This window comes from Coturnix japonica, unplaced genomic scaffold (genome assembly GCF_054131305.1).
Source record: "Coturnix japonica strain WE unplaced genomic scaffold, WE-NBRP24 Scf058, whole genome shotgun sequence".
In the NCBI taxonomy this organism is placed as follows: Eukaryota; Metazoa; Chordata; class Aves; order Galliformes; family Phasianidae; genus Coturnix; species Coturnix japonica.
In genome coordinates, this window is record NW_028188961.1 from 899,536 (window position 1) to 927,460 (window position 27,925).

At 53.9% G+C, this 27,925-nt stretch overlaps 1 protein-coding gene across 3 annotated transcripts; it reads right to left on the reverse strand.

Moving 5' to 3' along the window:
• On the reverse strand, nt 1–27,642 carry LOC146751971 (syntaxin-1B). Of its 3 annotated transcripts, XM_085533273.1 has the most exons (10): nt 27,232–27,642; nt 22,013–22,087; nt 20,419–20,518; nt 18,076–18,150; nt 14,596–14,669; nt 10,721–10,829; nt 8,934–9,007; nt 7,186–7,323; nt 4,602–4,712; nt 1–2,762 (listed from the first exon to the last, which is right to left on the reverse strand). In XM_085533273.1, the coding sequence occupies exons 1-10, from the start codon at nt 27,259–27,261 to the stop codon at nt 2,682–2,684; spliced, it is 867 nt and encodes a 288-aa protein (XP_085389399.1). In that variant the 5' UTR covers nt 27,262–27,642; the 3' UTR covers nt 1–2,681. The 3 variants fall into 3 exon arrangements, with proteins under 3 accessions (XP_085389399.1, XP_085389400.1, XP_085389401.1); XM_085533274.1 differs by lacking the exon at nt 18,076–18,150 and having other exon boundaries at nt 27,232–27,542; XM_085533275.1 differs by lacking the exons at nt 10,721–10,829; nt 14,596–14,669 and having other exon boundaries at nt 27,232–27,542.
• Nucleotides 27,643–27,925: the final 283 nt, after the last annotated feature.

The window sequence follows — 27,925 nt, forward strand, 5'->3', positions numbered from 1 at the left end:
TCAGTTTGTGCCAATGGGATTTAGTAGCAAATACAGCACAATGGGGTGGGATATAGGGGATGGGGTATAGGGTATAGGGTATAGGGTATAGGGTATAGGGTATAGGATATAGGGTATAGGATATAGGGTATAGGGTATAGGATATAGGGTATAGGATATAGGGTATAGGATATAGGGTATAGGATATAGGATATAGGGTATAGGGTATAGGATATAGGGTATAGGATATAGGGTATAGGATATAGGATATAGGGTATAGGATATAGGATATAGGGTATAGGGTATAGGATATAGGATATAGGGTATAGGATATAGGGTATAGGATATAGGATATAGGGTATAGGATATAGGATATAGGGTATAGGGTATAGGGTATAGGGTATAGGGTATAGGGTATAGGGTATAGGGTATAGGATATAGGGTATAGGGTATAGGATATAGGGTATAGGGTATAGGGTATAGGATATAGGGTATAGGGTATAGGATATAGGGTATAGGATATAGGATATAGGGTATAGGGTATAGGGTATAGGGTATAGGGTATAGGGTATAGGGTATAGGGTATAGGATATAGGGTATAGGGTATAGGGTATAATAGCTGGGGGGGCTTATAGGGCGCTTATAGGGCACCCCATATCCAGGGGGGCTTATAGGGTGCCCCATATCCGGGGGGGTTTATAGGGCACCCCATATCCAGGGGGGGTTTATAGGGTACCCTATATCCAGGGGGGGCTTATGGGGTGGTTATGGGGCACCCCATATCCAGGGGGGTTTATAGGGTGCCCCATATCCAGGGGGGGCTTATAGGGTGGTTATGGGGCACCCCATATCCAGGGGGTTTATAGGGTACCCCATATCCAGGGGGTTATAGGGTGCCCCATATGCAGGGGGGGCCTTATAGGGTGGTTATGGGGCACCCCATATCCAGGGGGGGTTTATAGGGTGCCCCATATGCAGGGGGGGCCTTATAGGGTGGTTATGGGGCACCCCATATCCAGGGGGGGTTTATAGGGTGCCCCATATCCAGGGGGGGCTTATAGGGTGCCCTATATCCAGGGGGGCTTATAGGGCACCCCATATCCAGGGGGGGTTTATAGGGCACCCCATATCCAGGGGGGGCTTATAGGGCACCCCATATCCAGGGGGGCTTATAGGGTGGTTATGGGGCGCCCCTTATCCAGGGGGGGTTTATAGGGCACCCCATATCCAGGGGGGTTTATAGGGTGGTTATGGGGCACCCCATATCCAGGGGGGGCTTATAGGGCACTTATAGGGTACCCCATATCCAGGGGGTTTATAGGGTGACCTATATCCAGGGGGGGCTTATAGGGTGGTTATGGGGCACCCCATATCCAGGGGGGTTTATAGGGCACCCCATATCCAGGGGGGTTTATAGGGTACCCCATATCCAGGGGGGGCTTATAGGGTGGTTATAGGGCACCCCATATCCAGGGGGTTTATAGGGTGCCCTATATCCAGGGGGGTTTATAGGGCACTTATAGGGCACCCCATATCCAGGGGGGTTTATAGGGCACCCTATATCCAGGGGGGGCTTATAGGGCACCCTATATCCAGGGGGGGTTTATAGGGTGGTTATGGGGCGCCCTATATCCAGGGGGGCTTATAGGGTGCCCCATATCCAGGGGGGCTTATAGGGTGGTTATGGGGCACCCCATATCCAGGGGGGGTTTATAGGGTCGTTATGGGGTGCCCTATATCCAGGGGGGGCTTATAGGGTGGTTATGGGGCACCCCATATCCAGGGGGTTTATAGGGTGCCCTATATCCAGGGGGGTTTATAGGGTGCCCCATATCCAGGGGGGGCTTATAGGGTCGTTATAGGGCACCCCATATCCAGGGGGGGTTTATAGGGTGCCCTATATCCAGGGGGGCTTATGGGGTGGTTATGGGGCACCCCATATCCAGGGGGGTTTATAGGGTACCCTATATCCAGGGGGTTTATAGGGTGCCCCATATCCAGGGGGTTTATAGGGTCGTTATGGGGTGCCCTATATCCAGGGGGGGCTTATGGGGTGCCCTATATCAGAGATCTATGGGGCAGGAGGGGGGGGGTTCTTTGGCTGTTATGGGGTCGTTATGGGGTTGTTATGGGGTCGTTATGTTAATTAGGATTAATTATTGTTAATTAGCGTTAATTAATTAATGAGAGCCCCCCCCATTAAGCCTAAGGTGGGGGTGGGGGGGGGAGGGTGGATAATGGGCTTTAATTAATGGTAATTAATTAATGAGAGCCCAAATTAGGGGGGGGGATAAAGGGGAGAGAGGGGGGTGTTAATTAGGGTTAATTAATTAGTGTTAATTAGCGTTAATTAATTAATGAGAGCCGCCCCATTAAGCTTAAGGTGAGGAGGGGGAGATTAATTAATGTTAATTAATTAATGAGAGCCCAAGGTTAAAGGGGGGGGGGGGAAGGGGAAAAGGGGGGGGGGTGTTAATTAGGGTTAATTAATTAGTGTTAATTAGCGTTAATTAATGAGAGCCCCCCCATTAAGCAGGAAAGGGGGGGGGGGGGGGGGGGGGGAAGAAGTTGCCATTAATTAATGTTAATTAATGAGAGCTCAAGGTAAAGGGGGGACGGGGGTAAAGTGGGGGGGGGGGTGTTAATTAGTGCTATTAATTAGTGTTAATTAGTGTTAATTAGTGTCCCCCCCCCCCCCCCATTTATAAGCCCAACGTTCCCCCAATGGAGGAGGCCAGGACAACCCCCAGCACCACGCAACAGATGATGATCATTATCTTCTTCTATAGGGGGGTAATTAGCGTTAATTAGCGTTAATTAGCATAGAGGGAGAACCCCCGGTTAATTAGTGTGAGGGGTTATTAGCATATGGGGTGATTAGCATAAAGGTAATTAGCATAAAGGGGGGTTAATGGAAAGGGGGGTTGACGTAGGGGGAATAGCATAAGGGGTCATTAGCATAAAGGTAATTAGCATAGAGGGTAATTAGCATAGAGGGTCATTAGCATAAAGGGTAATTAGCATAAAGGGTAATTGGCATAAAGGGAATAAAGGAATTAGGGGAGGGTTAATTAGCATAAGGGAGAGGGTAATTAGCATAAAAGGGTGGGTAATTAGCATAAAGGGGGTAATTAGCATAAAGGGAGGGTAATTAGCATAAGGGGGGTGGTAATAAGCATAAGGGGGAGGGTAATTAGTTTAAAGGAGGGTAATTAGCATAAGTGAGGGGTAATTAGCATAAATGGAGGGTAATTAGCATAAAGGGATAGTAACATAAAGGGGGTTAATGGGGGATTAGCATAAAGGGTCATTAACATAAAGGGTCATTAACATAAAGAGTAATTAACATAAAGGGTAATTAACATAAAGAGGTGATTAATTATGCAAATCCGGGCAGCATTTGAGGAGGAGAAGAGAGGAATGTTAACACAGAGCTCCACATTCACCCCATAGAATCTATGGGGCAGCCCCATAAGTTACTGGCCCCCCCATTATCTATGGGGCTGCCCCATAAGTTATAGCACCCCCACATATCTATGGGGCTGCCCCATAAGTTATAACCCCCCCCACATATCTATGGGGCAGCCCCACAAGCTCCCGCCCCACAGCGTCACTTACCTGCCTCCTCCCAGTATCTATGGGGCAGCCCCCCAAGTTCCCTCTGCCCCACACATCTATGGGGCAGCCCCACACACTGACCCTCCTGGCCCATATCTATGGGGCAGCCCTCCAATTTCCCACCCCCCCCCAATAAAATCTATGGGGGCAGCCCCCCAAGTTCCCTCTGCCCCACATCTATGGGGCAGCCCCACACACTGACCCTCCTGCCCCACACATCTGTGGGTCAGCCCCACACACTGACCCTCCCGCCCCACACATCTATGGGGCAGCCCCACACACTGACCCTCCTGGCCCATATCTATGGGTCAGCCCCCCCCAAGTTCCCTCTGCCCCACACATCTATGGGTCAGCCCCACACACTGACCCTCCTGGCCCCACATCTATGGGGCAGCCCCCCAAGTTCCCTCTTCTCCACATATCTGTGGGGCAGCCCCACACACTGACCCTCCTGCCCCACACATATCTATGGGGCAGCCCCACACACTGACCCTCCTGCCCCACACATCTATGGGTCAGCCCCACACATCTATGGGGCAGCCCCACACACTGACCCTCCCGCCCCACATCTATGGGGCAGCCCCACACACTGACCCTCCTGCCCCACATATCTGTGGGTCAGCCCCACACACTGACCCTCCTGCCCCACATCTATGGGTCAGCCCCACATATCTGTGGGGCAGCCCCACACACTGACCCTCCTGCCCCACACATCTATGGGTCAGCCCACCATCTATATGTCAGCCCCCCAAGTTCCCTCTGCCCCACATATCTGTGGGTCAGCCCCACACACTGACCCTCCTGCCCCACATCTATGGGTCAGCCCCACACATCTATGGGGCAGCCCCACACACTGACCCTCCTGCCCCACATATATATGGGGCAGCCCCACACACTGACCCTCCTGGCCCCACATCTATGGGTCAGCCCCACACATCTATGGGGCAGCCCCACACACTGACCCTCCCGCCCCACACATCTATGGGTCAGCCCCACACACTGACCCTCCTGGCCTTGCTCTGGTACTTGACGGCCTTTTTGGTGTCGGACACGGCGCGTTCCACGTAATCCACCGAGTGCTCCACGTTGTACTCGATGCGGTCGATCATCTCACCCTACAACGTGTGGGGCAGGATCATGTGGGGCACGCTGTTGCCCCATAGAGCCCCATAGAACCCCATAGAACCCCATAAACCCCCATAGAGCCCCATAGGACACCATAGAACCCCACAGAACCCCATAAACCCCCATAGAGCCCCATAGGACCCCATAGAACCCCATAGATCCCCATAGAGCCCCATAGGACCCCATAGGACCCCATAGAGACCCATAGAACCCCATAAACCCCCATAGAGACCCAATAGATCCCCATAGAGCCCATAGAGCCCCATAGAGACCCTATAGAGCCCCACAGAATCCCATAGACCCCATAAGTTAACCCCATAGAGCCCCACAGGACCCCATAGGACCCCATAGAGCCCCACAGACCACATAGAGCCCCATAAAGCCCCATAGGACCCCATAGAGACCCCACAGACCCCCATAGAGCCCCACAGAACCCCATAGCGCCCCACAGAGCCCCACAGAGACCCCACAGACCCCATAGAGCCACATAGAGCCCCATAGCTCCCCATAGCTGCCCCCTAACCTGGCTCTCGACCAGCATGGCCATGTCCACGAACATGTCGTGCAGTTCCCGGATGCTGCCCCATAGAGACCCATAGGGACCCCATAGAGCCCCATAGAGACCCCATAGAGACCCATAGAGACCCCATAGAGACCCATAGAGACCCCATAGAGACCCCATAGAGACCCATAGAGACCCCATAGAGACCCCATAGAGACCCATAGAGAGATGAAGAGACCCAGAGAGACCCCATAGAGACCCACAGAGACCCCATAGAGACCCATAGAGCCCCATAGGGACCCCATAGCAACCCCATAGGGACACACAGACCCCATAGAGCCCCATAGAGCCCCACAGAGCCCCATAGAACCCCCATAGCACCCCATAGATCCCATAGAGCCCCATAGGTACCCCATAGGACCCCATAGAGCCCCATAGGTACCCCATAGGACCCCATAGAGCCCCATAGAACCCCATAGAGACCCCATAGAGCCCTCCTGACCCCCATAGGGACCCCATAGAGCCCCACAGACCCCCATAGCGCCCCATAGAGCCCCATAGCTGCCCCCTAACCTGGCTCTCGACCAGCATGGCCATGTCCACGAACATGTCGTGCAGTTCCCGGATGCTGCCCCATAGAGACCCATAGAGCCCCCATAGAGCCCCACAGACCCCATAGAACCCCCATAGGACCCCATAGAGCCCCATAGGGACCCCATAGAGCCCCATAGACCCCCACAGGTACCCCATAGGACCCCATAGAGCCCCACAGAGACCCCATAGAGCCCTCCTGACCCCCATAGGGACCCCATAGAGCCCCATAGACCCCCATAGCGCCCCATAGCGCCCCATAGCTGCCCCCTAACCTGGCTCTCGACCAGCATGGCCATGTCCACGAACATGTCGTGCAGTTCCCGGATGCTGCCCCATAGAGACCCATAGGGACCCCATAGAGCCCCATAGAGCCCCATAGAACCCCCATAGGACCCCATAGAGCCTCATAGGACCCCATAGAGCCCCCATAGACCCCCATAGGACCCCATAGAGCCCCATAGAACCCCATAGAGACCCCATAGAGCCCTCCTGACCCCCATAGAGCCCCATGGAGCCCCCATAGGACCCCATAGAGACCCACAGAGCCCCCATAGGACCCCACAGAGACCCCATAGGACCCCATAGGACCCCATAGCGCCCCACAGAGCCCCCATAGGACCCCATAGAGACCCCATAGGACCCCATAGAGCCCCCATAGGACCCCATAGAGACCCCATAGGACCCCATAGAGCCCCATAGACCCCCATAGGACCCCATAGCGCCCCATAGCGCCCCATAGCTGCCCCCTAACCTGGCTCTCGACCAGCATGGCCATGTCCACGAACATGTCGTGCAGTTCCCGGATGCTGCCCCATAGAGACCCATAGGGACCCCATAGAGCCCCACAGACCCCATAGAGACCCCATAGGACCCCATAGAGCCCCATAGAGCCCCCATAGGACCCCATAGAGCCCCATAGCGCCCCATAGCTGCCCCCTAACCTGGCTCTCGACCAGCATGGCCATGTCCACGAACATGTCGTGCAGTTCCCGGATGCTGCCCCATAGAGACCCATAGGGACCCCATAGAGCCCCATAGAACCCCATAGGACCCCATAGAGCCCCACAGACCCCATAGGGACCCCATAGAGCCCTCCTGACCCCCATAGGGACCCCATAGAGCCCCATAGACCCCCATAGGACCCCATAGAGCCCCATAGAGCCCCACAGAGCCCCATAGAACCCCCATAGCACCCCATAGAGCCCCATAGAACCCCATAGGGACCCCATAGAGCCCCATAGAGCCCCCATAGCGCCCCATAGAGCCCCACAGAGACCCCATAGAGCCCCATAGACCCCCATAGAGCCCCCATAGAGCCCCCATAGGACCCCATAGCGCCCCATAGCGCCCCATAGCTGCCCCCTAACCTGGCTCTCGACCAGCATGGCCATGTCCACGAACATGTCGTGCAGTTCCCGGATGCTGCTCTCCAGTTTAATGATCTCGTTGTGCCTCGTCTCGATCTCGTTCAGGGCCTGTTTGGTCATCTGGGAGTCCATCTTGATCTAGAACCCACAGGACAGAGATCTAGAACCCACCCATGGGATATAACCCCATATAACCCCATATAACCCCATAGAACCCCATATAACCCCATATAACCCCCATATAACCCCATATAACCCCATATAACCCCCATATAACCCCATAGAACCCCATATCCCCCCATATAACCCCATATAACCCCATATAACCCCATATATCCCCCATATAACCCCATATACCCCATATAACCCCATATAACCCCATATAACCCCATAACTCCCCATATAACCCCATATAGCCCCATATATCCCCCATATAACCCCATATCTCCCCATATAACCCCATATATCCCCACATATCCCCCATATAACCCCATATCTCCCCATATAACCCCATATATCCCCACATATCCCCCATATAACCCCATATCTCCCCATATAACCCCATATATCCCCACATATCCCCCATATAACCCCATATATCCCCCATATATCCCCCATATAACCCCATATATCACCCATATAACCCCATATATCCCCCATATAACCCCATATAACCCCCATATAACCCCATATAACCCCATATAACCCCATATATCCCCATATAACCCCATATAACCCCATATAACCCCATATATCCCCCATATAACCCCATATCTCCCCATATAACCCCATATATCCCCCATATAACCCCATCTCCCCCCATATATCCCCATATAACCCCATATCTCCCCATATATCCCCCATGTAACCCCATATCTCCCCATATATCCCCCATATAACCCCATATCCACCCATATATCCCCCATATAACCCCATAACTCCCCATATAACCCCATATAACCCCATATATCCCCCATATAACCCCATATCTCCCCATATAACCCCATATCCCCCCATATAACCCCATATAACCCCATATAACCCCATATAACCCCCACATAACCCCATATAACCCCATATCTCCCCATATAACCCCATATAACCCCATATCCACCCATATATCCCCCATATAACCCCATATCCACCCAATATATCCCTCATATCCCCCTGTATCCCCCCATATCCCCCCATATATCCCCCATATCCCCCCATATAACCCCATATCTCCCCATATCCCCCCATATATCCCCCATATAACCCCATATATCCCCCATATATCCCCCATATAACCCCATATCCCCCCATATAACCCCATATCTCCCCATATAACCCCATATATCCCCCATATAACCCCATATCTCCCCATATAACCCCACATCCACCCCATATATCCCCCATATCTCCCCATATCCCCCCATATATCCCCCATATCTCCCCATATAACCCCACATATCCCCCATATAACCCCATATCCCCCCATATAACCCCATATATCCCCCATATAACCCCATATAACCCCATATAACCCCATATATCCCCCATATAACCCCATATCCCCCCATATATCCCCCATATAACCCCATATAACCCCATATAACCCCATATATCCCCCATATAACCCCATATCCCCCCATATAACCCCATATAACCCCATATAACCCCATATAACCCCATATAACCCCCATATAACCCCATATCTCCCCATATAACCCCATATAACCCCACATATCCCCCATATCCCCATGTACATCATCAGTGAATATGGCCAGCTTGCCGCTCTCCAACATGTCCTCCAGCTCCTCGTTGGTGGTCGTCCGACCGGCTGTGGGGCAGCACAAACAACTTGTGGGGCTGGATATGGGGCTGGTTATGGGGCTGGGTGTGGGGCTCTATGGGGTCCCTATGGATCTCAATGGAACTCAATAGAACTCAATGGATCTCAATGGAACTCAATGGGTCCCTATGGGGTCTCTATGGGATCTCAATGGGTCCCTATAGGGTCTCTATGGGTCCCTATGGGGCAGCTATGGGTCCCTATGGGGCAGCTATGGGTCTCAATGGATCTCAATGGAACTCAATGTGGCTCAATGGAACTCAATGGCTCCCAATGGCTCCCTATAGACTATCTATGGTGTCCCTATGGGGTCCCTATAGGATCTCTATGGGGCGGCTATGGGGCAGCTATGGGGCAGTGACCCACTGATCTCCAGCTGTCTCTGGATCCGTTATGGGTCCCTATAGGATCTCAATGGCTCCCTATGGGGTCCCTATAGGATCTCTATGGCTCCCTATGGGGCGGCTATGGGGCAGCTATGGGGCGGCTATGGGGCAGTGACCCACTGATCTCCAGCTGTCTCTGGATCCGTTATGGGTCCCTATAGGATCTCAATGGCTCCCTATGGGGTCCCTATAGGATCTCTATGGGGTCTCTATGGGGTGGCAATGGGGCGGCTATGGGGCGGCTATGGGTCTCAATGGATCTCAATGGGTCTCAATGGAACTCAATGGCTCCCAATGGAACTCAATGGGTCTCAATGGATCTCAATGGGTCTCAATGGCTCCCTATGGGGTCCCTATAGGATCTCTATGGGTCCCTATGGGGCGGCTATGGGGCGGCTATGGGGCGGCTATGGGTCTCAATGGATCTCAATGGGTCTCAATGGATCTCAATGGCTCCCAATGGAACTCAATGGGTCTCAATGGATCTCAATGGGTCTCAATGGCTCCCTATGGGGTCCCTATAGGATCTCTATGGGTCCCTATGGGGCGGCTATGGGGCGGCTATGGGGCGGCTATGGGTCTCAATGGATCTCAATGGGTCTCAATGGATCTCAATGGCTCCCAATGGAACTCAATGGATCTCAATGGCTCCCTATGGGGCCATTATAGGGTCTCTATGGGGCGGCTATGGGGCAGCTATGGGGCGGCTATGGGGCAGTGACCCACTGATCTCCAGCTGTCTCTGGATCCGGTCCTTGCATTGATCATGGGTCCCTATGGGCTCCCTATAGGATCTCTATGGGGTCCCTATGGGGTCTCTATGGGGTCTCTATGGGGCGGCTATGGGGCAGCTATGGGGCAGCTATGGGGCAGTGACCCACTGATCTCCAGCTGTCTCTGGATCCGTTATGGGTCCCTATAGGATCTCTATGGGGTCTCTATGGGGCGGCTATGGGGCGGCTATGGGGTGGCTATGGGGCAGCTATGGGGCAGCTATGGGGCAGCTATGGGGCAGTGACCCACTGATCTCCAGCTGTCTCTGGATCCGGTCCTTGCAGCGATCCCTATAGGATCTCTATGGGGTCCCTATGGATCTCTATGGGTCTCTATGGGGTGGCTATGGGGCAGCTATGGGGCAGCTATGGGGCAGCTATGGGGCAGTGACCCACTGATCTCCAGCTGTCTCTGGATCCGGTCCTTGCAGCGATCCCTATAGGATCTCTATGGGGTCCCTATGGATCTCTATGGGTCTCTATGGGGTGGCTATGGGGCAGCTATGGGGCAGCTATGGGGCAGCTATGGGGCAGTGACCCACTGATCTCCAGCTGTCTCTGGATCCGGTCCTTGCAGCGATCCCTGTACTTGGATTGGGTTGCATTATATTCCGTCATCACCTCCACGAACTTCCTGGACAGCGTCGAGTGCTGGAATTAATTAATTAACAAGCGGTTAATTAGTGCGTTCATTAATTAGTTAATTGGGGGGGGGGGGGGTTAATTAGATAAGGGGGTTAATTAATTAATTGGGGGGTTTAATGAATTAGGGAGGGGGTTCATTAGTTGGGGGGGGTCCTTAATGAGGAGGGAATTAATTAGTTAATTAGGGGGGAGTTAATTAATTAGGGGAGTTAATTAATTAAGAAGGGTTAATTAGGTTCATTAATTAATTGGGGGGGTTAATTAATTGGGGGGGTTTAATTAATTGGGGGAGGCCTTAATTATGGGGGGGTCCTTAATTAGGGGTGGGGGTCCTTAATTAATTAGTGGGGGTCCTTAATTAGAAGGGGTTGATTAATTAGGGGGGGTCCTTAATTAATTGGGGGGGGTCCTTAATTAGGAAGGGGGTCCTTAATTAGGGGGGGTCCTTAATTAAGTGGGGGGGTCCTCAATTAATTAGGGGGGGTCCTTAATTAGAAGGGGTTGATTAATTAGGGGGGGTCCTTAATTAATTGGGGGGGGTCCTTAATTAGGAAGGGGGTCCTTAATTAGGGGGGGTCCTTAATTAATTGGGGGGTGTCCTCAATTAATTAGGGGGGGGGCCTTAATTAGGGGGGGTTGATTAATTAGGGGGGGTCCTTAATTAATTGGGGGGGTTCCTTAATTAGGAAGGGGGTCCTTAATTAATTGGGGGGGGGTCCTTAATTAGGAAGGGGGTCCTTAATTAGGGGGGGTCCTTAATTAATTGGGAGGGTCCTCAATTAATTGGGGGGGGTCCTTAATTAGGGGGGGTTGATTAATTAGGGGGGGTCCTTAATTAATTGGGGAGGGTCCTTAATTAGGAAGGGGGTCCTTAATTAGGGGGGGTCCTTAATTAATTGGGAGGGTCCTCAATTAATTAGGGGGGGTCCTTAATTAGAAGGGGTTGATTAATTAGGGGGGGTCCTTAATTAATTGGGGGGGGTCCTTAATTAGGAAGGGGGTCCTTAATTAATTGGGGGGGGGTCCTTAATTAGGAAGGGGGTCCTTAATTAGGGGGGGTCCTTAATTAATTGGGAGGGTCCTCAATTAATTGGGGGGGGTCCTTAATTAGGGGGGGTTGATTAATTAGGGGGGGTCCTTAATTAATTGGGGAGGGTCCTTAATTAGGAAGGGGGTCCTTAATTAGGGGGGGTCCTTAATTAATTGGGAGGGTCCTCAATTAATTAGGGGGGGTCCTTAATTAGAAGGGGTTGATTAATTAGGGGGGGTCCTTAATTAATTGGGGGGGGTCCTTAATTAGGAAGGGGGTCCTTAATTAATTGGGGGGGGGTCCTTAATTAGGAAGGGGGTCCTTAATTAGGGGGGGTCCTTAATTAATTGGGAGGGTCCGCAATTAATTGGGGGGGGTCCTTAATTAGGGGGGGTTGATTAATTAGGGGGGGTCCTTAATTAATTGGGGAGGGTCCTTAATTAGGAAGGGGGTCCTTAATTAGGGGGGGTCCTTAATTAATTGGGAGGGTCCTCAATTAATTAGGGGGGGTCCTTAATTAGAAGGGGTTGATTAATTAGGGGGGGTCCTTAATTAATTGGGGGGGGTCCTTAATTAGGAAGGGGGTCCTTAATTAATTGGGGGGGGGTCCTTAATTAGGAAGGGGGTCCTTAATTAGGGGGGGTCCTTAATTAATTGGGAGGGTCCTCAATTAATTGGGGGGGGTCCTTAATTAGGGGAGGTTGATTAATTAGGGGAGGTCCTTAATTAATTGGGGGGGGGTCCTTAATTAGGAAGGGGGTCCTTAATTAGGGGGGGTCCTTAATTAATTGGGAGGGTCCTCAATTAATTAGGGGGGGTCCTTAATTAGAAGGGGTTGATTAATTAGGGGGGGTCCTTAATTAATTGGGGGGGTTCCTTAATTAGGAAGGGGGTCCTTAATTAGGGGGGGTCCTTAATTAATTGGGGGTGTCCTCAATTAATTAGGGGGGGGGTTCTTAATTAGGGGGGGTTGATTAATTAGGGGGGGGTCCTTAATTAAGTGGGGGGGGTCCTTAATTAGGGGGGGTCCTTAATTAATTGGGAGGGTCCTCAATTAATTAGGGGGGGGTCCTTAATTAGGGGGGGTTGATTAATTAGGGGGGGGTCCTTAATTAAGTGGGGGGGTCCTTAATTAATTGGGGGGGTCCTTAATTAGAAGGGGTTGATTAATTAGGGGGGGGTCCTTAATTAAGTGGGGGGGGTCCTTAATTAGGGGGGGTCCTTAATTAATTGGGAGGGTCCTCAATTAATTAGGGGGGGGGTCCTTAATTAGGGGGGGTTGATTAATTAGGGGGGGGTCCTTAATTAAGTGGGGGGGGTCCTTAATTAGGGGGGGTCCTTAATTAATTGGGAGGGTCCTTAATTAATTGGGGGGGTCCTTAATTAGGGGAGGTTGATTAATTGGGGGGGGCCTTAATTAATTGGGGGGGGTCCTTAATTAGGAAGGGGGTCCTTAATTAATTGGGGGGGGTCCTTAATTAATTGGGGGGGGGTCCTTAATTAGGAAGGGGGTCCTTAATTAGGGGGGGTCCTTAATTAATTGGGAGGGTCCTCAATTAATTAGGGGGGGGTCCTTAATTAGGGGGGGTTGATTAATTAGGGGGGGGTCCTTAATTAATTGGGGGTGTCCTCAATTAATTAGGGGGGGTCCTTAATTAGAAGGGGTTGATTAATTGGGGGGGGTCCTTAATTAATTAGGGGGGGGTCCTTAATTAGGAAGGGGGTGGTGTTAATTAGGGGGGGTCCTTAATTAGGGGGGGTTGATTAATTAGGGGGGGTCCTTAATTAATTGGGGGGGGGTCCTTAATTGGGGTGGGTGTCCTTAATTAATTTGGGAGAGGTCCTTAATTAATGAGGGATGGGGGTCCTTAATTAAGTGGGGGGGGGTCCTTAATTAGAGGGGGTTGATTAATTAGGGGGGGTCCTTAATTAATTGGGGGGGTCCTTAATTAAGTGTGGGGGGGTCCTTAATTAGAGGGGGTTGATTAATTGGGGGGGGGGTCCTTAATTAGAGGGGGTTGATTAATTAGGGGGGGTCCTTAATTAATTGGTGGGGGTTCCTTAATTAGGAAGGGGGTCCTTAATTAATAAGGGGGGGGTCCTTAATTGGGGTGGGTGTCCTTAATTAATTTGAGAGAGGTCCTTAATTAATTAGGGATGGGGGTCCTTAATTAAGTGGGGGGGGGTCCTTAATTAGGGGGGGTTGATTAATTAGGGGGGGTCCTTAATTAATTGGGGGGGTTCCTTAATTAGGAAGGGGGTCCTTAATTAGGGGGGGTCCTTAATTAAGTGGGGGGGTCCTCAATTAATTAGAGGGGGTTGATTAATTAGGGGAGGTCCTTAATTAATTGGAGGGGGTCCTTAATTAGGAATGGGGTCCTTAATTAGGGGAGGTCCTTAATTAATTGGGGGGGGTCCTCAATTAATTAGGGGGGATCCTTAATTAGGGGGAGTTGATTAATTAGGGGGGGTCCTTAATTAATTGGGGGGGGGGTGTTAATTAGGGGGGGTCCTTAATTAGGGAGATAGCGTTAATTGGGGGGGAAGGTCCTTAATTAGAAGGGGGGGATCCTGAATTAGGGGGGGGTCCACAATTAATTGGGGGGGGGGGGGTTATTAATTAATTAGGGGGTATGTTAATTAGGGGATATGTTAATTAGGGGATGTGCTAATTAGGGGATATGTTAATTAGGGGATATGTTAATTAGGGGGGGTGTTAATTAGTTAATTAATGAGTCCCACCTGCGTCTTCCTGATGCGCAGGTCGGCTGAGGAGCGGTTCAGGCCTTCCTCCTGCTCAATGCTCTGCTCTATGGCTGCAATGGGACCCATAGAGACCCATAGAGACCCATAGGGACCCCATAGAGACCCCATAGACCCCATAGAGACCCATAGAGACCCCATAGACCCCATAGAGACCCATAGAGACCCCATAGACCCCATAGAGACCCATAGAGACCCATAGGGACCCATAGGGACCCATAGAGACCCATAGAGACCCATAGAGACCCATAGAGACCCATAGAGACCCATAGGGACCCACAGAGACCCATAGAGACCCATAGAGACCCATAGGGACCCACAGAGACCCATAGAGACCCCATAGAGACCCATAGAGACCCCATAGAGACCCATAGAGACCCCATAGAGACCCATAGAGACCCATAGAGACCCCATAGAGACCCCATAGAGACCCATAGAGACCCATAGAGACCCCATAGAGACCCATAGAGACCCATAGAGACCCATAGAAACCCCATAGAGACCCATAGAGACCCATAGAGACCCACAGAGACCCCATAGAGACCCATAGAGACCCATAGAGACCCATAGAGACCCATAGAGACCCCATAGAGACCCATAGAGACCCCATAGAGACCCCACAGACCCCATAGAGACCCCATAGAGACCCCATAGAGCCCCATAGAGACCCCATAGAGACCCACAGAGACCCATAGAGACCCATAGAGACCCATAGACCCCATAGATACCCATAGAGACCCCATAGAGACCCATAGAGACCCATAGAGACTCCATAGAGACCCATAGAGACCCCATAGAGACCCCATAGAGACCCATAGAGACCCCATAGAGACCCCATAGACCCCATAGAGACCCCATAGAGACCCATAGAGACCCACAGAGACCCATAGAGACCCATAGAGACCCACAGAGACCCATAGAGACCCCATAGAGACCCCACAGAGCCCCATAGAGACCCCATAGAGACCCATAGAGACCCATAGAGACCCATAGAGACCCATAGAGACCCCATAGACCCCATAGAGACCCCATAGAGACCCATAGAGACCCATAGAGACCCCATAGAGACCCCATAGAGACCCATAGAGACCCATAGAGACCCATAGACCCCATAGAGACCCCATAGAGACCCATAGAAACCCCATAGAGACCCCATAGAGACCCATAGAGACTCATAGAGACCCCATAGAGACCCAGAGACCCCATAGAGACCCATAGAGACCCCATAGACCCCATAGACCCCATAGAAACCCATAGAGACCCATAGAGACCCATAGGGACACATAGAGACCCATAGAGACCCCATAGACCCTATAGAGACCCCATAAAACCCCATAGACCCCATAGAGACCCCATAGACCCCATACAGACCCATAGAGACCCATAGGGACACATAGAGACCCATAGGGACACATAGAGACCCATAGAAACCCCATAGAGACCCATAGAGACCCATAGAGACCCATAGAGACCCCATAGAGACCCCACAGACCCCATAGACCCCATAGAGACCCCATAGACCCCATAGAACCCCATAGAGACCCATAGAGACCCCACAGAGACCCATAGAGACCCATAGAGACACATAGAGACCCCATAGAGACCCCATAGAGACCCATAGAGACCCATAGAGACCCATAGAGACCCATAGAGACACATAGAGACCCCATAGAGACCCATAGAGACCCATAGAGACACATAGAGACCCATAGAGACCCATAGAGACCCTATAGAGACCCACAGAGACCCATAGAGACCCCATAGAGACCCACAGAGACCCCATAGAGCCCCATAGAGACCCATAGAAACCCCATAGAGACCCACAGAGACCCCATAGAGACCCATAGAGACCCATAGAGACCCTATAGAGACCCACAGAGACCCATAGAGACCCCATAGAGACCCATAGAGACCCATAGAGACCCATAGAGACCCATAGAGACCCCATAGAGACCCATAGAGACCCATAGAGACCCATAGAGACCCCATAGAGAACCATAGAGACCACATAGAGAACCATAGAGACCCATAGAGACCCATAGAGACCCCATAGAGACCCCATAGAGACCCCATAGAGACCCCATAGAGACCCATAGAAACCCCATAGAGACCCATAGAGACCCACAGAGACCCCATAGAGACACATAGAGACCCATAGAGACCCACAGAGACCCCATAGACCCCATAGAGACCCATAGAGACCCATAGAGACACATAGAGACCCATAGAGACCCATAGAGACCCATAGAGACCCATAGAGACCCACAGAGACCCCACAGAGACCCCATAGAGACCCATAGAAACCCATAGAGACACATAGAGACCCATAGAGACCCATAGAGACCCATAGAGACCCCATAGAGACCCCATAGACCCCATAGAGACCCATAGAGACCCCATAGAAACCCCATAGAAACCCATAGAGACACATAGAGACCCATAGAGACCCCATAGAGACCCCATAGAGACCCCATAGAGACCCATAGAGACCCCATAGAGACCCATAGAGACCCATAGAGACCCCATAGAGACCCCATAGAAACCCCATAGAGACCCCATAGAACCCCATAGACCTCATAGACCCCATAGACCCCATAGAGACCCCATAGACCCCATAGAGTCCCCATAGAACCCCATAGAGACCCCATAGACCCCATAGAGACCCCATAGAGACCCCATAGAGACCCCATAGAACCCCATAGAGACCCCATAGACCCTATAGAGACCCCATAGAGACCCCATAGAAACCCCATACAGACCCCACAGAGCCCCATAGAGACCCATAGAGACCCCATAGAGACCCCATAGAGAACCCATAGACCCGATAAAGCCCCACAGAGCCCCATAGAGACCCATAGAGACCCCATAGACCCCATAGAGACCCCATAGAGACCCCACAGAGACCCCACAGACCCCATAGAGCCCCATAGAGACCCCATAGACCCCATAGAGACCCATAGACCCCATAGACCCCATAGAGACCCATAGACCCCATAGAGACCCCATAGAGACCCATAGAGACCCCATACAGACCCCACAGAGACCCCACAGAGCCCCATAGAGACCCATAGAAACCCCATAGAGACCCCATAGAGACCCCATAGACACCATAGAGTCCCCATAGAGACCCCATAGAGACCCCATAGAGACCCATAGAGACCCCATAGACCCCACAGAGGCCCATAGAGACCCATAGAGACCCCATAGAGACCCATAGAAACCCATAGAGACCCCATAGAGACCCATAGAGACCCCATAGACCCCATAGAGACCCATAGAGACCCCATAGAGCCCCATAGAGACCCCATAGACCCGATAGAGACCCCATAGAGACCCCACAGAGACCCATAGAGACCCATAGAGACCCCATAGAGACCCCATAGAGCCCCATAGACCCCATAGAGACCCCATAGAGCCCCATAGAGACCCCACAGACCCCATAGACCCCATAGGTCCCACCTTTCAACTTGGAGCGCACTTTGTTGGCCGTCTTCTTGATGTCGGCCGTCAGATCCTCCAGCTCCTGCTTCGTCTCTATGGGGTCAGGGGACACTCAGCGCCCCATAGCGCCCCATAGACCCCATAGAGACCCATAGAGACCCATAGAACCCCACAGAGACCCATAAAGCTCCATAGAAACCCATAGAACCCCATAGAGACCTATAGAGACCCATAGAACCCCATAGAACCCATAGAACCCCATAGAGACCCCATAGAGACCCCATAGAAACCCATAAACCCCATAGAACCCCATAGAGCCCCATAGAGCCCCATAGAACCCCATAGATACCCCATAGGCCCCATAGAACCCCATAGAAACCTATAGAGCCCCATAGCTCCCATTGAGCCCATAGGCCCCATGTACCCCATAGCCCCCATAGACCCTATAAACCCTATAGAACCCCATAGACCCCATAGAGCCCCATAGCTCCCATTGAGTTCATAGACCCCATAGGCCCCATGTACCCCATAGACCCCAATCACCCCATTGCCCCCATAGACCCTATAGACCCCATAGACCCCATGTACCCCATAGACCCCAATCACCCCATTGCCCCCATAGACCCTATAGACCCCACAGACCCCATAGACCCTATAAACCCCATAGACCCCATAGAACCCCATAGGCCCCATAGAGCCCCATAGAGCCCAATTGCCCCCATAGCCCCCATAGACCCCATGTACCCCATAGACCCTATAAATCCTATAGACGCCATAGACCCCATAGACCCTATAGACCCCATAGAACCCCATAGAGCCCTATAGGCCCCCACTCACCCTATAGACCTCATAGCTCCCATTGCCCCCATAGCCCCCATAGACCCTATAGACCCCATAGATCCCATGTACCCCATAGACCCCATAGAACCCCACTCACCCAATAGACCCCTACAGACCCCATAGACCCCATAGAGCCCATTGACCCCATAGACCCCATAGAACCCCACTCACCCAATAGACCCCTACAGACCCCATAGACCCCATAGAGCCCATTGACCCCATAGACCCCATAGACCCCATAGAGCCCATTGACCCCATAGACCCCATAGACCCTATAGACCCCATTGACCCTATAGACCCCATTGACCCCATAGACCCCATGTACCCCATAGCCCCCATGTACCCCATAGACCCCATAGACCCTATAGACCCCATTGACCCTATAGACCCCATAGACCCCATAGAACCCATTGACCCCATAGACCCCATAGACCCCATTGACCCTATAGACCCCATTGACCCCATAGACCCCATAGAACCCCATAGGCCCCATAGAGCCCCATAGAACCCCACTCACCCTATAGACCTCTTAGCTCCCATAGCCCCCATAGACCCTATAGCCCCCATAGACCCCATAGACCCTATAAACCCCATAGACCCCATAGACCCCATTGACCCCATAGAACCCCATAGACCCTATAGACCCCATAGACCCCATCGAGCCCTATAGGCCCCCACTCACCCTATAGACCTCATAGCTCCCACTGCCCCCATAGACCCTATAGACCCCATTAACCCCATAGACCCCATAGACCCCATGTACCCCATATACCCCATAGACCCTATAAACCCTATAGACCCCATAGAACCCCATAGAGCCCTATAGGCCCCCACTCACCCTATAGACCTCATAGACCCCATTGCCCCCATAGACGCCATAGCCCCCATGTACCCCATAGACCCTATAGCCCCCATAGACCCCCTAGACCCTATAGACCCCATAGACCCCATAGACCGTATAGATCCCATAGACCCCATAGCCCCCATAGGAACCCATAGAAACCCATAGAGCCCATTGAGCCCATAGACCCCATAGGCCCCATGTACCCCATGGACCCCATAGACCCCATAGACCCCATGTACCCCATAGACCCCATAGACCCTATAGACCCCATAGACCCCATAGAGCCCATTGACCTCATAGACCCCATAGACCCTATAGACCCCATTGACCCCATAGACCCTATAGACCCCATTGACCCCATAGCCCCCATAGACCCCATAGACCCCATGTACCCCATAGCCCCCATGTACCCCATAGACCCCATAGACCCTATAGACCCCATAGAGCCCATTGACCCCATAGACCCTATAGACCCCATTGACCCTATAGACCCTATAGACCCCATAGACCCCATAGGCCCCATTGACCCCATAGAACCCCATAGGCCCCATAGAGCCCCACTCACCCTATAGACCTCATAGCTCCCATTGCCCCCATAGCCCCCATAGCCCCCATGTACCCCATAGACCCCATAGACCCCTTAGACCCTATAAACCCTATAGACCCCATAGACTCACTGTCATCGGGGTTTGGGGCGGCCAATATGGCGCTGTGCTGCTTCTTCACCTGCTCCACGTCCTCAGACAGCTTCTCTATGCAGCCCCGGATCTCCTCCACCTATAGGGTTATATGGGGTTATATGGGGTGGATATAGGGTCAGGGAGGGATATGGGGTTATATGGGATTATATGGGGTGGATATAGGGTGGATATAGGGTCAGAGGATTATATGGGGTTATATAGGGTTATATGGGGATATATGGGGTTATATGGGGGGATATGGGGTTATATGGGGATATATGGGGTTATATGGGGGGATATGGGGGGATATGGGGTTATATGGGGAGATATGGGGTTATATGGGGTTATATGGGATTATATGGGATTATATGGGGTTATAGGGGGTTATATGGGGGGATATGGGGTTATATGGGGTTATATGGGGTTATATGGGGAGATATGGGGAGATATGGGGTTATATGGGATTATATGGGGTTATATGGGGTTATATGGGGTTATATGGGGTTATATGGGGTTATATGGGGGGATATGGGGGGATATGGGGTTATATGGGGAGATATGGGGTTATATGGGGAGATATGGGGTTATATGGGGTTATATGGGGTTATATGGGGGGACATGGGGTTATATGGGGTTATATGGGGTTATATGGGGGGATATGGGGTTATATGGGGTTATATGGGGGGATATGGGGTTATATGGGGTTATATGGGGGGATATGGGGGGATATGGGGTTATATGGGGTTATATGGGGTTATATGGGGGGATATGGGGTTATATGGGGTTATATGGGGTTATATGGGGGGATATGGGGTTATATGGGGGGATATGGGGGGATATGGGGTTATATGGGGTTATATGGGGTTATATGGGGTTATATGGGATTATATGGGGTTACATGCGGGGATATGGGGTTATATGGGGGGATATGGGGTTATATGGTGTTATATGGGGGGATATGGGGTGATATGGGGGGATATGGGGTTATATGGGGTTATATGGGGGGATATGGGGGGATATGGGTGGATATGGGGTTATATGGGGTTATATGGGGTTATATGGGGTTATATGGGGTGATATGGGGTTATATGGGGTTATATGGGGATATATGGGGGGATATGGGGGGATATGGGGTTATATGGGGTTATAGGGGGTTATATGGGGTTATATGGGGTTATATGGGGGGATATGGGGGGATATGGGGTTATATGGGGGGATATGGGGTTATATGGGGTTATATGGGGTTATATGGGATTATATGGGGTTATATGGGGTTATATGGGGCTATATGGGGTTATATGGGGTTATATGGGGGGATATGGGGTTATATGGGGGGATATGGGGTTATATGGATCTCAATGGATCTCAATGGTACTCAATGGGTCCCTATAGGGTTCCTATGGGGTCCCTATGGGGTCTCTATGGGGTCGCTATAGGGTCTCTATGGGTCGCTATGGGTCTCAATGGATCTCAATGGAACTCAATGGGACTCAATGGATCCCTATGGGGTCACTATAGGGTCTCTATGGGGTCCCTATGGGGTCTCTATAGGGTTTCTATGGGGTCGCTATGGGTCGCTATGGGGCAGCACCTGCTCGAAGAACTCATCCATGAAATGGTCGCGGTCGACGTGAACCACCTCGTCCTCATCATCGCTGTCCTTGGCCTATAGGGGAGATGGGGGTCAGCCCCATAGAGCCCATAGAGCCCCATAGAGCCCATAGAGCCCATAGAGCCCCATAGAGCCCATAGAGCCCCATAGAGCCCCACAGAGCCCCATAGAGCCCCACAGAGCCCCATAGAGCCCCATAGAGCCCATAGAGCCCGATAGAACCCATAGAACCCCATAGAGCCCCATAGAGCCCCATAGAGCCCCATAGAACCCATAGAGACCCATAGAGCCCATAGAGCCCATAGAGCCCCATAGAGCCCCATAGAGCCCATAGAGCCCCATAGAGCCCCATAGAGCCCCATAGAAACCCATAGAGCCCCATAGAACCCCACAGAGCCCCATAGAGCCCCATAGAGCCCCATAGAGCCCCATAGAGCCCCATAGAACCCCATAGAGCCCCATAGAGGCCCATAGAGCCCATAGAGCCCCATAGAACCCCACAGAGCCCCATAGAGCCCATAGAGCCCATAGAACCCCACAGAACCCCATAGAACCCATAGAGCCCCATAGCACCCCATAGAGCCCCATAGAACCCATAGAGCCCCATAGCACCCCATAGAGCCCCATAGAACCCCACTGTGCCCCATAAGCAGCCCCACAACCAGGTCTATAGCCCAGCCCCATAGGCCCCCCACTGCCCCATAACCAGCCCCATAGCCCAGCCCTATAGGCAGCCCACTGCCCCATAACCTGCCCCACAGACTGCCATATAAGCAGCCCCATAGCCCAGCCCTATAGGCCCCGCACTGCCCCATAACCAGCCCCATAGCCAGCCCTATAACCAGCCCCATAGTCCACCCCATAGCCAGCCCTATAGCCAGCCCTATAGGCCCCCCACTGCCCCATAACCTGCCATATAAGCAGCCCCATAGCCAGCCCTATAGCCCAGCCCCATAAGCAGCCCCATAACCAGCCCCATAAGCAGTCCTATAGTCCGCCCCATAACCAGCCCCATAAGCAGCCCTATAGCCCAGCCCCATAACCAGCCCTATAACCAGCCCCATAGTCCGCCCCATAACCAGCCCCATAAGCAGCCCTATAGCCAGCCCTATAGCCCAGCCCCATAAGCAGCCCTATAACCAGCCCCATAGTCCACCCCATAAGCAGTCCTATAGCCCAGCCCCATAAGCAGCCCCATAGGCCGCCCCATAGCCAGCCCTATAGCCCAGCCCCATAAGCAGCCCTATAGTCTGCCCCATAGCCAGCCCTATAGCCCAGCCCCATAAGCAGCCCTATAGTCTGCCCCATAGCCAGCCCTATAGCCCAGCCCCATAAGCAGCCCTATAGTCTGCCCCATAGCCAGCCCTATAGCCCAGCCCCATAAGCAGCCCTATAGCCAGCCCCATAGGCCCCCCACTGCCCCATAAGCAGCCCCATAACCAGCCCCATAGGCCACCCCATAAGCAGTCCTATAGCCCAGCCCCATAAGCAGCCCTATAACCAGCCCCATAAGCAGCCCTATAGCCCAGCCCCATAAGCAGCCCTATAGCCCAGCCCCATAAGCAGCCCTATAACCAGCCCCATAGTCCGCCCCATAGCCCAGCCCTATAGCCCAGCCCCATAAGCAGCCCTATAGGCCGCCCCATAGTCCGCCCCATAGCCAGCCCTATAGCCCAGCCCCATAAGCAGCCCTATAACCAGCCCATAAGCAGCCCTATAGGCCGCCCCATAGGCCGCCCCATAAGCAGCCCTATAGCCAGCCCCATAGGCCCCCCACTGCCCCATAAGCAGCCCCATAACCAGCCCCATAGGCCACCCCATAAGCAGTCCTATAGCCCAGCCCCATAAGAAGCCCTATAACCAGCCCCATAGTCCGCCCCATAGCCAGCCCTATAGCCAGCCCTATAGCCCAGCCCCATAAGCAGCCCTATAACCAGCCCCATAGGCCGCCCCATAGCCAGCCCTATAGCCCAGCCCCATAAGCAGCCCTATAACCAGCCCCATAGTCCGCCCCATAGCCAGCCCTATAGCCCAGCCCCATAAGCAGCCCTATAACCAGCCCCATAGCCAGCCCTATAGCCAGCCCTATAGCCCAGCCCCATAAGCAGCCCTATAGGCCGCCCCATAGGCCGCCCCATAAGCAGCCCTATAGGCCGCCCCATAGTCCGCCCCATAGCCAGCCCTATAGCCCAGCCCATAAGCAGCCCTATAACCAGCCCCATAGGCCACCCCATAAGCAGTCCTACAGCCCAGCCCCATAAGCAGCCCCGTAACCAGCCCCATAAGCAGTCCTATAGCCCAGCCCCATAAGCAGCCCTATAGCCAGCCCTATAGCCCAGCCCCATAAGCAGCCCTATAGCCCAGCCCCATAGTCCGCCCCATAGCCAGCCCTATAGCCCAGCCCCATAAGCAGCCCTATAACCAGCCCCATAGTCCGCCCCATAGCCAGCCCTATAGCCCAGCCCCATAAGCAGCCCTATAACCAGCCCCATAGTCCGCCCCATAACCAGCCCTATAGCCAGCCCTATAGCCCAGCCCCATAAGCAGCCCTATAGGCCGCCCCATAGGCCACCCCATAAGCAGCCCCATAGCCCAGCCCCATAAGCAGCCCTATAGCCCAGCCCCATAAGCAGCCCTATAGGCCAGCCCCATAACCAGCCCTATAGCCCGCCCCATAGGCCGCCCCACAGCGGGTCCCGTGTTAGCGCTGTGCAATCCCCCACTGCAGCACTGCGCCGCACTGCAGCACCAGCACCAACTGAACGGCCCCATAGACCCCCACAGCCCCATAGACCCCCACAGCCCCATAGATGACCCCCCAGCCCCACATATCCCCCCCACAGACCCCTCCTGCCCCATAGATCCCCCCACAGACCCCCCCCAGCCCCATAGATGACCCCCACAGCCCCATAGATCACCCCCAGCCCCATAGATCACCCCCAGCCCCATAGATCACCCCCAGCCCCATAGACCCCCCCAGCCCCATAGATCACCCCCAGCCCCATAGACACCCCCAGCCCCATAGATCACCCCCAGCCCCATAGACACCCCCAGCCCCATAGATGACCCCCCAGCCCCATAGACCCCCCCAGCCCCATAGATCACCCCCAGCCCCATAGACACCCCCAGCCCCATAGATCACCCCCCAGCCCCATAGACACCCCAGCCCCATAGATCACCCCCAGCCCCATAGATCACCCCCCAGCCCCATAGATCACCCCCAGCCCCATAGATGACCCCCCAGCCCCATAGATCACCCCCAGCCCCATAGATCACCCCCCAGCCCCATAGATCACCCCCAGCCCCATAGATGACCCCCCAGCCCCATAGATCACCCCCCAGCCCCATAGATGACCCCCAGCCCCATAGACACCCCCAGCCCCATAGACACCCCCAGCCCCATAGACCCCCACAGCCCCATAGACCCCCACAGCCCCATAGACACCCCCAGCCCCATAGATCACCCCCAGCCCCATAGATCACCCCCAGCCCCATAGATCACCCCCCAGCCCCATAGACACCCCCAGCCCCATAGATCACCCCCAGCCCCATAGATCACCCCCCAGCCCCATAGATCACCCCCAGCCCCATAGATGACCCCCCAGCCCCATAGATCACCCCCAGCCCCATAGATGACCCCCCAGCCCCATAGATGACCCCCCAGCCCCACATATCCCCCCCACAGACCCCTCCTGCCCCATAGATCCCCCCACAGACCCCCCCCCCAGCCCCATAGGTCCTTATAGATGACCCCCCAGCCCCATAGATCCCCCATATCCCCCCCCCAGCCCATAGATCCCCCATATCCCCCCTCCCCAGCCCCATACATCCCCCCCAGCCCCATACATCCCCCCCAGCCCCATAGATCCCCATAGATGACCCCCCAGCCCCATATTTCCCCCCCAGCCCCATAGACCCCCCCAGCCCCACATCTCCCCCCCTCCAGCCCCATAGATGACCCCCCCAGCCCCCCATGTCCCCCCAGCCCCACATCTCCTCCCCTCCAGCCCCATAGATGACCCCCCCAGCCTCATAGATCCCCCATCTCCCCCAGCCCCATAGCTCCCCATAGATGACCCCCCCCAGCCCCATATCCCCCCCCAGCCCCCCTGCCCCCCATACCTCCCCCAGCCCCATATCCCCCATAGCTCCCCCATATCCCCCCCAGCCCCATAGATACCCCCCCCAGCCCCCTATATTCCCCCCTCCCTAGCCCCATAGATCTCCCCCCAGCCCATAGATCCCCCCTCAGCCCCCCATCTCCCCCCTCAGCCCCCTATCTCCCCCCATATCCCCCCTCCAGCCCCCTATATTCCCCCCCCCAGCCCCACAGATGACCCCCCCAGCCCCCCATGTCCCCCCCAGCCCCACATCTCCCCCCCTCCAGCCCCACAGATGACCCCCCCAGCCTCATAGATCCCCCATATCCCCCCCTCCTAGCCCCACATACCCACCCCCCAGCCCCATAGATCCCCCATATATCCCCCCTTATCCCCCCCCCCCAGCCCCATAGATCCCCATAGATCCCCTATATCCCCCCCAGCCCCATAGATACCCCCCCAGCCCCCTATATTCCCCCCTCCCTAGCCCCATAGATCTCCCCCCAGCCCCATAGTTCCCCCCTCAGCCCCCCATCTCCCCCCCAGCCCCCTATCTCCCCCCATATCCCCCCTCCAGCCCCCTATATTCCCCCCCCCCAGCCCCATAGATGACGCCCCCAGCCCCATATCCCCCCCAGCCCCACATCTCCCCCCCTCCAGCCCCACAGATGACCCCCCCCAGCCTCATAGATCCCCCATATCCCCCCCTCCTAGCCCCACATATCCCCCCCCCAGCCCCATAGATCCCCATATCCCCCCAGCCCCATAGATCCCCCATATATCCCCCTTATCCCCCCCCCCAGCCCCATAGATCCCCATAGATCCCCTATATCCCCCCCAGCCCCATAGATCCCCCATATCCCCCCCCAGCCCCATAGATCCCCATATCCCCCCATATCCCCCCCCCAGCCCCATATCTCCCCATAGATCCCCATATCTCCCCATATCTCCCCATATCCCCCCCCAGCCCCATATCTCCCCATATCTCCCCATAGCTCCCCATATCTCCCCATAGATCCCCATATCTCCCCATAAATCCCCATAGATCCCCATAGATCCCCATATCTCCCCATAGATCCCCCTATACCCCCCACATACGCTGCGCAGCTCCTGTGTCCGGTCCTTCATGTCTGTGGGGGGGGGGGGGGGGGGGGGGTCTACCAAAATAGCGCTAAAAACGCCCCCAAAATCCACCTTTTTCACCCCAAAATCGCTTCGATTCCCCCCAGGGCTTCAATTTTAAGCCCTTTTTAGGGTTATTTCCCAGCCCCCCCCCATAAAATGAGGTAAAACCCCACAGATTTGGGGTTTTTCTCCCCAATATTCCCCTATAATTGGGGGGGGGGGGGGGGGGGACGCTGCGCACGCGCGGGAAAAAAGCGCGTGGTTCGGGGCGCGCGCGCGGGAAAAAAGCGCGTGGTCCGAGCGCGCGCGCGGGAAAAGAGAGAAAAAAAACAACCGCGTGGTTAAAAGTGGGGGGCGCGCGCGCGGGAAATTGGGGAGGGAATAAGCGCGGGATAAAGGGGGGGTCGGTATGTAAATGAGGGGGTTAATTAAGGGGGTCGGTATGTAAATGAAGGGGTTAATTAAGGGGGTCGGTATGTAAATGAAGGGGTTAATTAAGATGAAGGGGGTCGGTATGTAAATGAAGGGGGGAGGTGGGGGGGGGGGAAAGCGCAGTGCGGCGCGGGAACGGGAGCGCGCGCGCGGGAAATGGGAAAGGGGGGGGGCGGGAAAATGGGGGGTGGCGGGAAAATGGGGGTTATAGGGCGGGAAATGGGGGGTTTAGGGC